The sequence below is a fragment of the Suricata suricatta genome, chromosome 17, assembly GCF_006229205.1.
Source record: "Suricata suricatta isolate VVHF042 chromosome 17, meerkat_22Aug2017_6uvM2_HiC, whole genome shotgun sequence".
Taxonomy (NCBI): Eukaryota; Metazoa; Chordata; class Mammalia; order Carnivora; family Herpestidae; genus Suricata; species Suricata suricatta.
In genome coordinates this window covers 20,554,695-20,568,098 of record NC_043716.1, presented here as the reverse complement: position 1 = coordinate 20,568,098, position 13,404 = coordinate 20,554,695, and the positions used below count along the sequence as shown (strand labels likewise).

Sequence of the window (13,404 nt, the reverse complement as noted above, 5' to 3'; positions counted from 1 at the left end):
GGCTGGGCTCCCAGGATAAACTCAAGGCGTCTGGCCTGATGCTTGCCGTGCTGTGTTCTCTCCCTTGAACGACAAGGTTCAAGCAGAGCCTGAGGACTGGGAACTCTTCCCCGAAATTGGATCAACCTGAAGCCAGTTGCGGAACTGCACAGGGTCCCCATGGACCTCAAGGAGAGCCCCAGCGAGGGCAGCCTGCAGCCTTCTAGCATCCAGATCTTCGCCAACACCTCGACCCTCCACGGCATCCGCCACATCTTCGTGTATGGGCCGATGACCATCCGGCGTGTGCTCTGGGCCGCAGCCTTCGTGGGCTCCCTGGGCCTGCTGCTGGTGGAGAGCTCCGAGAGGGTGTCCTACTACCTCTCCTACCAGCACGTCACCAAGGTGGACGAGGTGGTGGCCCAAAGCCTGGTCTTCCCGGCTGTGACCCTCTGCAACCTCAACGGCTTCCGGTTCTCCAGGCTGACCACCAATGACCTGTACCACGCCGGGGAGCTGCTGGCCCTGCTCGATGTCAACCTGCAGATCCCCGACCCGCACCTGGCTGACCCCACGGTGCTGGAGGCCCTGCGGCAGAAGGCCAACTTCAAACACTACAAGCCCAAGCAGTTCAGCATGCTGGAGTTCCTGCATCGCGTGGGCCATGACCTGAAGGATATGATGCTCTACTGCAAGTTCAAAGGGCAGGAGTGTGGCCACCAGGACTTCACCACTGTGAGTACTTGGCTTTCAGCTCACTCTTGCGCTGGATTCTCTTGAGAAGTGCCACGTCGGGGTCTCCCTGTGCTTCGGGGCAGGAGAGAGCGTGGTGCCCGAGTCCAAGGCCTGGAGGGGAGTGGGCCAGAGTTGTTGGAACCGGTTGGAGCAGTGGACCTGCAAGGATAGGGCACTGTGGTCTGGTCAGGCATGGAGGGTGAGCAGGGGACTTGCAGTGGGGGATTGCGTCCCCAGATGTGCTGAGCTGGCTTCCTCCCAACTAGAGGAAGTAGGCCTGAGCTGTCCGATGTCCGGGGCACTTGGTCGCTGAGCTGTGTGATTGGAACATCTTGTCATTGATGAGGTGGCATTCCCCCCCCTCCCCCTTTCTCTGCTCGGAAGTGGCATCAGGCACTGCATCCTGTGGGCTGGGCTGGAGCTAAAGCTGTCAGAGAAGGGGGTGTGGGGCCCCAGACAGCCCGGCTGGTTCCAGTGGCTTTGGGAGCTTGCTGGAGCAGATGATGCTCACAGGGGTGGAAGTCTCTGTGCTTCCTTTTCTTGTATGGATTCCGAGCTCCATGTGGGGAGAGGAGAGGCGGGGGCGGGGGACCCCTGGTCTCCGTGTGGTCTGCTGGCAGGTCGGAAGCAAAGCAAAGAGATGTCCAGGGCGCTTGGGCCCAAGAGGAGCGTGTAAGTGGAGGTCTGTGTGTAGGAGGACGGTCAGGGAGATGTCTGTGAGGGTGAGGCAGTCCAGGCTGGCTTGTCTGGGAGCTTCGGCTTGAAACTCAAAGGCTCGGGCTGCTGCCTGTGCAGTCGCTTAACAGCGTGGATGCCAGAGGGGTGGTGTGGGGAGGGGGCGAGCCGCTGTGGGATTGGAAAGCCTGGAGGAGGAGTGTGGAGCTGAGTGAAGAGGAAAGGCGGAGTGGGATGTGGCTCATGTTCAGGATGGGGCTTCCTGGAGGGGCAGAGAAAGGGTGGGAGGAGAGCTGTCCCTGTCAGGGTTCTCCGTTTGCCCAGTTAGTGGGCTGCTAGGCATAACTTGGCGTAAGCGGGCCAGACTGCAACTACCGGCGCCTCCTTGCTTCCAGGCAGGTCGGGGCATCAGGGGCTGTGGGTCCCCCCAGACCCCAGGGTGGCTATTTCTCCCATAGCTGCCTTAGGGAGAAGCCGGAGCTTTTGAGTCTCAGAGCTTTTGAGCCAAATTGCAATGGTAGGTTCTGGATGGCAGGTGCAGCAGTTGCAAAGGAACTGGATGGACTCGGTCACCAGCACGCGTCTGGGGCCCTCTGCCTAATTAAGACATGCCCTACCTTGCCGAGAGTGCATCTGTTCCCCACCCGCTCTCAGGTCCACTGCCTACTGGCCTCTTGCTCTGAGTTTCTGCCATATCTAGTTAATGCCATAACCAGTTTCTGTCTGCAGCCTCTATGCTTGCAGTTGGCTGTTTGTGATTCTGGAAAAACCCACAATGCTGGGGTGGGTGGGGGGGTGCAAGCATTGCCACTTGAATCCCATAGAGCCCTGTTCCTGGGGGAGCTGTTTTTACCATCCATTTTAAACATTGCGAGGAAGAGCACAGCAAAATCAGTGGTAGTGTATTTATACTGAAGAGGAAGGGAGTCTGAACTGGGGGAAGGGACCAGCAGTATCGGAAGCCCTTCTGAATGGAGCAAACAGGACTCTAATCCACGTCATGCACAAATGATATCTTAGGTGGCTTGAGAGAGGAGGGGAAAATGCCTGGTTCTTGGAGGCTGAAACCAGCCCTGTATCGCACCCCGTGCTTTCGAGTGCCGTGGCAACGCTCAGCTTCACCTCTGCACCTTGCAGCTCAGAGATGCACTCAGCTGTTCCTGTGTCTGCCTGAACACAGACGGAACTCACACGGGGAAACCACAGTAGCAGACCCTGGACCGAGATCTCAAGCATCCTCATAACTGCGTGTCCAACTAGTGGTTTCCTCTCAATTCATGATCAAGTTCCATTTCCAAGCAAAGGTTCTTTGACCCGTAGCTGCTGTGTTGCACTTAGTCCATAATTTGCGTTACTGGAGTCCCAAGAGGCCAAAGATCAGGCTTTAAAGCCTTACCTGAGCCTTTGACCTCTCCAGGGTGTCTCTCAAATAGGAAAGTTGCTTGTGAATATGGTTTTTGAAATAGTAAGTGGCGTGTCATTATCTGCCATCTTCAGGAAGTCTGGGGCTGATCTGGCTGAGTGTCCTTCCTTAGACTGACCCTCAATATCTGACCTCCCCCAGCACTGAAGAGTGGATGAGCCTCAGGGCTGGATCTCCCAGCTGTTCTGGAAGTGTCAAAAAGGGCCCCTACCCCAGGAAACCTGGAGGAGCCCCAGGTGGATGGCTGACCTTTCTCACCCTTTGATTGCAGTGGGGAGCGTTGCTGAGCCTCTGTGAGAGGGGATGTGGCACCAGGTTTGTTCCAAGACCTTGCAGGGAGGGGTAGTCCTTTCTGCTTCCCCTTCATATCCCTGTCCCTCTTGGCCTGGGGTCTAGCATGCTGATTCTGGGGCTCTCGCACCAGAACCGGGCAGAGAACTTTGCAGGTGATGATGGGAGCAGTCAGTTCCCTGGCCTTCTTGCCCATTCATTCTCTCTGCTGCTCATCCCTCTCCATTTGGCTTATGTATTAGACCCTCCCTGGGTTTTTCCTATGCTGAGTGGTTTCTTTCTTTACATCCAGTGGCTGACCTACTAGAGAAGTTAAGTATGGGGGAGGAGATGTCCCAGGTGGATTGCTTTTTGCATTTTTTTTTCTATTAAACATACCTAGTGCTATCTCCAGGGCTAGTGCTTCTGCATAAGCTCTTATTCCAAGTTCTTAGCTGGTGTGCAATGAAGCGCATAATACCCTTTAATCAGTGAATGAGCCATGATTCTAGCAGAGGGAAAGGCTGTTTGTGGAGGTTAAAAGTCCCAAGAAGCCGGGTGTGAAATTCTGACTGCCATGTGAACAGGTGTGCCCCACGCCCATGCAGGCACACTCAGCCCTCTCCTGGGACAACCTGAGTGCAGACAGGCATGTGTTTTCCTTCCTGGGAAAACCGAACAGGGCTCGGTTCCATCATGCCTGCTTGAGGTGGGGTGAGGGGGAGATTTGCCGCACTGACCTCAAATGGAAGGATGGAGGTCTCGGTGGGGTGTCTCTGGCCATGATGGTGGGTGATCTAAGGTGAAGGTTAACAACCACTTCTTGGCTTGAGTAGGTTTGAATTGCAGCGCCATCATTTTCTAGCGTATTCCCTGAGTCATATTTTATGTCCTCTCTAGGCCTCGACTTGCTGGAGTAACATCTGGTAGTACTACGTGACTTTGTAACTCACAGGGTTGTTGGGAGGATGAGACATGTGAGGCAATGCATGTGAATGTCCTTTTGTACGTTGTGCAGCTGGAAGGCGGGCCGCTCTCTGTGTTAGCGGGAGGTGATTCTTGTCCAGCCCACCTGCGCCGTTTGCAGCCCACTGGAGGAGTCAGCGGATGAGTAATGCTGAGAGCAGAAAGCAGGGGAGTGGAGGTGGTGGCCGCTTTGTCTGGAGCCCAGGGGTAAAGCCCAGCCTTGCGGAGATGGGATTGCTTCAAGCGGAGGTCACAGCTGGGTTCAACAGAGAACTGCCGACAGGTGGCAACTCCATTGTTTGAGAGGAGCACAGGAGAGCACGTGACCATTTCACACTGTTTCTCTGCTTCTTCCATAGGGGTTCATCCTGCCTCCAAGTTTAGGAACGCAAACAACCCTTCAGTTGGCACTTATAACTTGATTTCCGTAGTTGTGTGTGTTTGTACTTTATTTATTTGTTTTTAAACGGTTTATTTATTTTTGATACAGAGAGAGACAGAGCATGAGAGGGGGAGGGGGCAGAGAGAGAAGGAGACACAGAACCAGAAGCAGGCTCCAGGCTCTGAGCTAGCTGTCAGCACAGAGCCTGACGCGGGGCTCGAACCCACGAACATGAGATCTGACCTGAGCCGAAGTCGGAGGCTTAACCGACTGAGCCACCCAGGCGCCCCTGTTTGTACTTTAAATTTGAGATTTCTCTCCCGGACCTTTTCTTACTGGAAGAAAGGTTTCTCCACAATAAGATCTTGTTAGAGACGCATCTGTGGATCTTAGTCATCTACATCACATAGCATGACAGAGACATAGAGGTGAGGGTTTAGAAAGCGCGCATACTTGGGATTCCTGCCCGAAGCTGGAGGACCCACAGCCGATCTCTCAGTATTTCTTCCTACATGAGGGCAGGTGCGTGAAGAATATGGGCTTTAGGGAGAGATCTGAGTGTGAATTCCAACTGTACCCCCATTTGCTGTGTATCCTTAGGCGAGTTCCTTAACCTCACTTTCTGCTTATTTATTTATTTATTGAGAGAGAGCCTGCGAGAGTGGGTAAGAGAGAGAGGGAGAGAGAGAATTGAGAATCCCAAGCAGGCTTCACACTGTCAGCACAGATTCCGATGCAGAACTCGATCCCACAGACTGTGAGATCATGGCCTGAGCCAACATAAAAGGTCAGAGGCCTAACCCTACTAAGCTACCCAGGCGCCCCTCCCCATCTTTAAAATAGAAACAATACGATCTGCCACTCGGAGTTGCGCTGGTCCAGGGAAGTAAAGTGCGCCAGGAGCCAGCGCGTGGCCCAAGCCTGGTGTGCGCAGGGCAGGCCCCTTGCTTTGCTTTGTGTCCCACAGGAGGATGACTGAGCCTGTGCTAGACATTGGCTCTCTTGTCTCCAGGCCAGTGTTCTTCCCACTCCTCCTTCCCGTGACTCACCACCAGCTTTGGAGCACAGGCGACTGCTGTGGTGGTGGGATTTGTCATTTTCACAGGAGTTAAACCTTCACTTTTTTCAGCGCTTTGGTCCATATCAGTTCTGCTGCCTAGACATCCTCTCCTTACCCACCATCTCGGCTTCCACGATCCAGCTCATGGCTACTAACCCCGCCCCCGGGAGCTCGCGCCCCGCAAGCCCTGAGAGGCATGGAGTGACCTCCATACGGGGGTAGAGCTTTGGTCACAGTGCACGTGTTACCGCATGTTACTGCGGTCCTTCCTGTGTCCCTCAGAGAGGATACCGGTTCTGCAGCAGTTACGAAGCCAGACCGGATCCTGGCCACCTGAGAGCTCGCATCTCGTTTCCCATCCCCTTCTCGATGGAGAGCGAGTTGAGAGCAGGCATCCTGGCTCCTCAAACACGTTCTCTGCATACATCATGCCAACAGTTGCTGATTAAACAGTTGCCTTCTGTTTGCCGAACGGACCCAGAATCCTTTGCTCATAGGTCTTACTTACTTTTTGCCTTCCCACCTCTCTCTCCATGTCTATTTATTTAAATCCTCCTCATCCTTTAAAATCCAACTCTAATATCTCTGTAGCCGTCTCCAGGAAATCATTGCCAGCCTCTCTCCCCATGATCGTAATCTAAATGAATCTCTTCCTCCTCTGTCTTTGAAAGAGCATCTTGGCTCATTCCTCTGTCAGAGCACTCACTGTGCTTTTCCTAGCATTACACGCATCAAGTGTTTACGCTAGAAGAGACCTCAGCGATGATTTAATTTAATACCTGAATTCCTTAACCACTGCTAATTTTTATACGTTGCCTATTTCTGCTGCTCTTCCCTGTGAGACATGATGACTTTACTGACCTTATATTCTCAAGACTTAGAACTGCTTAGCACATGATAAGCTCTCAAAGAGTGTCTTCAGTGTGTGTTAAGTGGGACTGAAGTTATCAGAAGGTAAGTTGACACTGTAGCGGACACGGCCATTTCTCAACGTCCTTTCTCGGTGTAGGTGTCTAGGATCCCACCTGCACCAGGATGACGTGTCTCATTATTGTCATTATTATTATGCTGTGCTTTCTGATGACAGAAACAGTCCATGCTCATTGGAGAAAGCTTGGGCAGTGTGGGGAAAGAATAAGGAAGGAAGAAAAAAATTGCCTGCAGTAACATCCCAGACATAATTACATGTATTATTTGGCGTTTGGGAATAGCTCTATCCGGCCACGCAGTGTGTGCGTGTTTGTGAACCCTCGTGCCTAGGATCACACCTTCAGTATGTGTGTGGTACCTTGTCTGATGTGCGGCACACCCCCGATTAGTATCAGCTCGCTCTCTTCTCCTTGGGTCCCCAGGGTAGTGTCCAAGATGTTAAAGATGTCCCTAAAGGCCCATTCAGAGAGAAAGTAAGGTCCAAAGGTATGTTGGGGCACTGAGTGGCTCGGTTGGTTAAGCGTCCGACTTCAACTCACTGTTTGTTGTGGGTTTGCTAGGATGAACCACAGATGTGTTAGATCTCCTGGCTGAGGCCTGACCCCCTTGCTAGATGGGACCCAGCTTTGTGACTGTGAGGAGCCATGAGGACCATGGACCACGGACCACGGAGACCATGGGGTTCTCTTTGTGTAGAGCACTCCTGCCTGTCTCAGCCCATGGTGCATGTGGAGCCTAACTCCCCATCACCTGTAAAGTCTCTGGTTGCCATGTCTAAATTGCACTTTTATTCCTTAAGATGCCTGGAAGTTTCGTGAGCATTTGCCATGTCTTTGAAGAGGCGACCCCTGCCAAGCTAAGTGAGCCGTTTTCCGTGGCATCAGTTCCAGTCTGTATTACTTTAGGTTGTGGCTCCCTGGAAATAAAGCTTTCAGGGGTGCACCAAATTCTGTCTAATGTGTTGGATAGCGAGGGCAGAGATGGGGAGCTGACTGTTACAATGACCCACACCATCTACTTGCAGAGAAAAGCTGGGGTGCTACTGCACAAGACACAGAGGGAGTGCCTAGCTGCCTGTGGGGCGAATCTATGTATCTGTGTCTCTGTCCCCGGGAGCTCTTAGACCTCCAGGACAGCTGACGATGGAAGGATGCCCGAGAGCTTATTGAGTTGGTAGTTGGTGCCCTTCCCCCTCTCTACAGTGCTTCCCTTTTCCTCTACAGAAAGTCCTTTCCTTAATGAAGAGATGAGTTCTAGACAATTTTCTGTAAAGTGAATGTCAGTTTGCCGGCGATGTCTGTAGGGAGAGCTGAAACGGGATCCCATTGAAAAAAATCCCCTGAAGACTGAATTGGCAGCTTTTAGCATCAAGTTTTCTGTCAGAGCTATTTGCTCCGTAGAGCAGTTCATATTTCACCGTGCCAAAAATCCCGTGCTCCCTATCAGACCAGAAATATACCACCCAGGTCTAGTGACACCTGAGAGGATGCTGAGTGTTTTCTTTTTTTTGTCTGTGTGTTTATGTTTGATGGAACTGGGTCGAAATAGCAAGCTGGACGTCAGGGTCATTGGACTCACAGTCTCTTATAACCTGAAATGAATGGCCTACATCATCACCCCCGCAGGTGTGAAATTCCATGTATCACATTTTCTCTCATGCTGTGGACTTAAAACTAGTCCATGCCAACCCGCCTTAGTGGTTACCAGATAGCAGATGCTTCTAGAAATGCATGTTCATTATTTGAGAAATCTGAAGCATGTGACAAGAGCCTGTTTATCACGTTGGGCTTTATTTGTAAACAGCCTTCCAAAAAGGCTCCTCCTCTGGGCGTGAAAGCATCTCTCTGTCTCCCAGCACTTATTTCTCATGACTCAGGTACAATCTGCATTGATTACCTTAGTGATCATGGAAACTTATGCTCAAGAAATAAAGCACCAAACACTTGAGGAATATATTTGGAGTTATTGACTTCTGCTGATTGAGCCGTACAGCCTTGGGCAAGGGAATTCACCTCTGCGGCCTCAGTTTCCTCATCTGTAAAATCAGGGAGTTGAGCTGGGTGATTCCAAAGGACTTGCCCATCTGTAGAACTCTAACGCAGTAGCACATCATCAGCATTTATTTCTTAGATCCCACAGTTATTACCTGAAGCTACAACTTTTATATTTGGTGGAGGGAGCTGATGCTCTTTTTCAAACAGATCTATTTATCCATTTATTTGTTTTTTTATTTAGATAGATGTGTACAGTGGAAGCAGAAACACTCAGTGGCTGTAGTGGGATGAAGGGAGGCACAGAACCCTACTCTCAAAATCCTGTCCATGAGCCATTATGTGTCTGGCTGCAGCTTGTGGGTCTGACTGAAAGTTTTCATCACATTAGTCCTGTGCAGTGAGCAGGGGTGCATGTATGAATTAGCAAGGGCATCCTTGGAAGATGCTGCCTACATCCCCTTTGCTTGCTGCTGTGAGCGGTGCAGCTCCTGACCACTCATATCTGCACCAATGGCCCTGCCACTGCAGGAACTCTCTGGGAAGTTATTCACCTCCCTACCGCCTGGGGGCAGCCGATGGCCAGTGACTAACTGACCCAGGAGTACAAATTGCCAGCCATCTTGCCTCAAGATGGAACAAACTATGGTGCAGTTGACGTTCCAGAGCTTCCCATGGGATTGGGCTGAACTGGAATTTTCCTGTGATTTCAACATCTTTGGTTACCTTTCCTTTGCCTGCATCCTGCATGCCTCCCTCCTTTCCAGGCTCTTCCTGGAGTCATTCCCTCAGTAAATCACCTGGAGGAGAAACCTCATCTCAGTTCCTGCTAGGGAGTACAACCTATGTGTTGGTGAGTTTTAGCTTCTCTGTCTGTTTGGTAACATGAAAAACCACCCAGGCATATGGACCTATGTCTGGTTTGGAAAGAAGGAAATATCTGTTTCAAAAGTGTTGAACTTTCTAGATCTGTATCTTCACCTGAGGCCTGTAACAATTTCCAGGGTGTATTTATAATTCAAATTCAAATGAGTGTCTCTCTGATTAGGATCCATACCGTTGGGTGCAGCTGGTTGGTTCTTCTTTAGATCTTCTGGTCCAAGAAAAGCCCTTCCCAAAGGTGCCCATATCCTAAGAGCTGAGCCATTCCTAGCCTCTCCGCTGCTGCATACCCCAAGCTGCTCACATTCTAGCTCACACCTTCACCAACACCCGAATTCTCATCTTTTCCCAGTGCTTCTCTCTCTGAAAAGTTCCCTTTCCCACCCCACTCCCCCAACCAGCCATCGCCGCCATTTCTTCCTGGGTGTGCATCAGTGTGGCTTTGAGCCACAGCGGGCAGCCTTCCATGGTGGCAGTGGCTGGGGCCCATCTCTAAAGCAGGAGGCGTGAGTGATGTTGGGCTGACCAAGGGTGATGTTCCTCGTGGGTCACAGAACCCATGAGTGATGAGGAACGGAAGAAAGAACTGAGACCAGTTAGCCCGAAGAGGGAAGCAGATGACCCAAGGCAGGGCAATCACTTTCTTCAAACCCTTGGAAGGCAGTCCAAAGGAAGAGGAATAAAGGTTTCTCTGGGCAAGGCTAGGGGGCAAAGCTAACAGCAGTGGGGGTGGGAGGCAGAAGATCGGAGAGGTGGCTACTGGCTCATTGGAAGGATGCCTCCAGGGAGGTTAGAGCCCCTGGTCCCGGTCATCAGCCCGAGCTGAGGCTACACAATTGCTTATTGGCAGTCCTGTGGAGATAGATCAATGTCAGGTGAAGAGTTGGATTTACTGGCCCCTAAAGTTACTTTCAGTGCTGAGCATCTTTGATTTATTTCCTTCCTGAACAGATATTTGAAGTCAGAGGTGAGGACCATTGGCATTTGGCATTGGAAGGAACCGATAAGAGATGCAAGCCTGCTCATGCGGCCTGCAGAACCACCCCATTTCCCAATCCTGGGTAGTGCTGCTGCTAAGTGTTTCAGAAGCCGGGAATAAGAGGGTGCTGGGGGATAGTCCTTGCAGAGGAGAGAGTGGATATGCAATTCATCCAGACAGGAAGTGTGTGGGTGCTGGTAGCCAGGGTTGGGGTGGCTGTTCAGAGAGCTGGCCTCCTGAAGTGAGTATGCATGCCTTCCTTGAGAAGCAGTTTCCGGAGGAATTTATCATAAGTTCTGGGCTTTAGAGCCAATCCTAGAGAGCAGATCTTGGGCGTGGTTTGGTCTGGTCTGGTTCCTTGTGGAGTCCGGGGAGACTGGGAGGTTTAAGAATTAGAGGTGACTCTGGAGATAGACCCTGCTACAGGGCCCAGAGGATGCCCTGCCCAAGAGTACCAGGAGACTGTGGCAAATGTTGGAAAGATGAAGGGGCTTTAGACACCTGAGATAATGACACAAAGAGAGATTTCTGCTTTGTGGTGTAGTCATGGGATTTTGTGTCAGATAGGTGTATGCGCCAGGCTGATGTGACTGTGATGTTTTTGATTAATAAGAAGTAGGTATTTGGTCTTCATTCCTGGTTCCTGGCACAAGAGCTTTAAAAGCCCTTGGGACTTCCTGAGGGGTTGGTGAGAAGAGCATCTTTGGCTATGTGTAAGAAGGGCCTTCCAACCACACATGATTTTATGCTAATGAATTGACTCTTAGGGGCCCTCCAGATAGCTTTCGGGCTGGAGGCTGGTTGCCAGAGGAACCAATCTTGTGAGCAAGAAGAGAGAGGGCTGGAGATTGAGTCAGTCACCAGTGACCAATGATTTAATCCAGCCTGCCTATCTAATGGAACCTCCACAGAAATCTCCAAATGAAGGGATTCTGAGTGCTTCTGGGAGGTGCTGGGAGGGTGGCGTGCCTGGGGGTGTGTGTGTGCATGGATGCTCTGTGCCCCTCCCCCATAGCTTGGATACAACCTGAATTGTATCCCATAAAGCAGTACCAGTAAATAAACTTTTCCTGAGTTCTGTGAGCCGCTCTAACAAATTTTTGAACCCGAAGAGGGGGTTGTGGGAATCTCTGATGCATAGCCGATTGGTCAGAAGTGTGGGTGGCCTGGACTCATAATTGGCACCTGAAGTGGGGGGGCGGGGTGGTCTCATGGGACTGATCCCTTATCCTGTGGGGTCTGCACAAACTTTGGGGAGTTGGTATCAGAATTGCTTGGCACGAGGGGAACCCCACGCATTTGGTGTTGAAAGTGGAAGGATTCCAAGAGTCAAACAAAGAGCTTAGTGATGACCTTGGATGAAGTATTCACCCTCTTCAGGCCTCAGTTCCCCATCTCTGAAGTAACAATAACCCTGGCACTAGCCTTATAGGATTGTTCCAGTCATTGAATGAAGTGCTAGAAAGGAAACTTTTAGCTCTGGGCCAGATGTACAGCGTCCAGCTATTTTGTTGCTGTTGTTATTTTTATTATCACTAAGATGAGCTGGTGATAAAACCCAGTGATGGGAGAATCGAAGAGCAAAAAGACCTTTTGAGAAGTCCATACTGATGTCAGAAGATGACAAGAGTTTGGGGGACGAGGCTGCAGTCAAGCCCGGTGCCCAGCGCCTGCCATTATTGTTGGGTGTAACCTACTGGAGACAGTAAGACTATGTCAAAAATAGAAGTCCTCTCATTGGTCACTCCTGTGTCATTTACAAAACCTGTTCATTGCTAACATTTTCTGAGCACAATGTATATCCAGGTGTGTTCTAACTTAAGTACTTCACCAGAGCTCTATGAATTATGTGATATTTGTAGCTTATTTTTGTACGGAAAAAAATGGGGGCTCAGAAAGATTAAATGACAAGACTGATGTCACTTAGCTAAGAATTGGTAGACTTGGGGTTGGAACCAGGTAATCTGGTTCTAGATCCTTGAGGCTTTCATCAAAAGATGCTGTTTGATCCTCAAGATAATGCTGAAACTGAAAAGAGGTAACAGTGTGTCTGTTTCACCATTATTAGTAAGTCTTAGAGAGGTTTGGTGACTGGCACGGGGTCACTCAGCAAGAAAGTGGCACAATTGGGGATCAGAGTCATGCTCTTTGGTTTCCTTGGGGGTGTTTCCTGTAAGACAGGAAGCTCATTTACACAGGGCTGAGCCGAGTGAAGTCAGGCCATTCACCAGCAGTTCTTTAGCTCGGAAGGGTTCGATTTAGGCCTAAGGTGCCTCAGCTTAGCTGCATCCTCACCCGGGAGCCAGGAGCCTGGTCGCTGCCAGAGCTTAAGCAAAACAGGAAGGCCGCTGGCTCTTAGTTCAGGATGCACAGGTACAGCTGCCAAGCAATCCCACAGACCCTCTTCAGGAAAGTCGAGAAGCTGGAAAAATCTCCTCTTGCCAGGGTGACACGTGGGATCTATCCCAGTTGCTACATGGGGCACGCAGGTGTCTGACCCTAGGAACCAAGTGGCAGCTTTCCGATGTAATGTGACTCTGCCCTGTCCGCTCTTTCTGCCTCCACCTCCCCACTTGAAATCCGGCTCCAGGTGGCAGAAACGACGGCTTCAGGAGACACAGATGGGCTTAAGGAACCGGGTGGCTAGAGCTTGGTCTGGGGGCTGCAGCCTCTGCCTCCGGACCAGTGACCTGAAGTCGAGCATCCAGGCTGGCTGTGCTCTGATGGACACATTTGCAGGCGGCAGAGCTGGGCTCCGGAGGGAGACTGTCTGGATACAGATCTTACACTCATACGTGAGGTGGGCAAATAGTTTGGTTTTGGGAGACTTTAATCATTTGCCAAGAATGCCACAGTAACCTCAACCTATGTGAGTTTCTTCTCTTGCCATTTCCACCTGCCTGGAAACCTTTTGGCGGCTCCTCCAGGACTCTGGTGTTCTGTTTCTTCCTTTCTGTTCTTGAAACCGAGGCTTCCCAGTGCGATTGTCTGGACTGTGTTCTCCTGTGTTCCGCACCCTCCCCCCACGGATATGGCAGTTGAGGGACATCCCTCCAGAGCAGAAGTGGCTGCAACAGGGCTCTGTGCTGTAGGGAATTCCAGGTCCCTTCTCCCTGGTGTTTGTCTCTGTCT

At 51.1% G+C, this 13,404-nt stretch overlaps 1 protein-coding gene across 1 annotated transcript in view; it reads left to right on the top strand.

Moving 5' to 3' along the window:
* Positions 1-16: 16 nt before the first annotated feature.
* Positions 17-13,404, top strand: part of ASIC2 (acid sensing ion channel subunit 2) — a 989,591-nt gene continuing 976,203 nt past the window's right edge. The window contains exon 1 of the mRNA XM_029928684.1: positions 17-714. Within this exon, the coding sequence (XP_029784544.1) occupies positions 160-714 (555 nt within the window). The 5' untranslated portion in view covers positions 17-159. The remainder of the gene's footprint in view (positions 715-13,404) is intronic.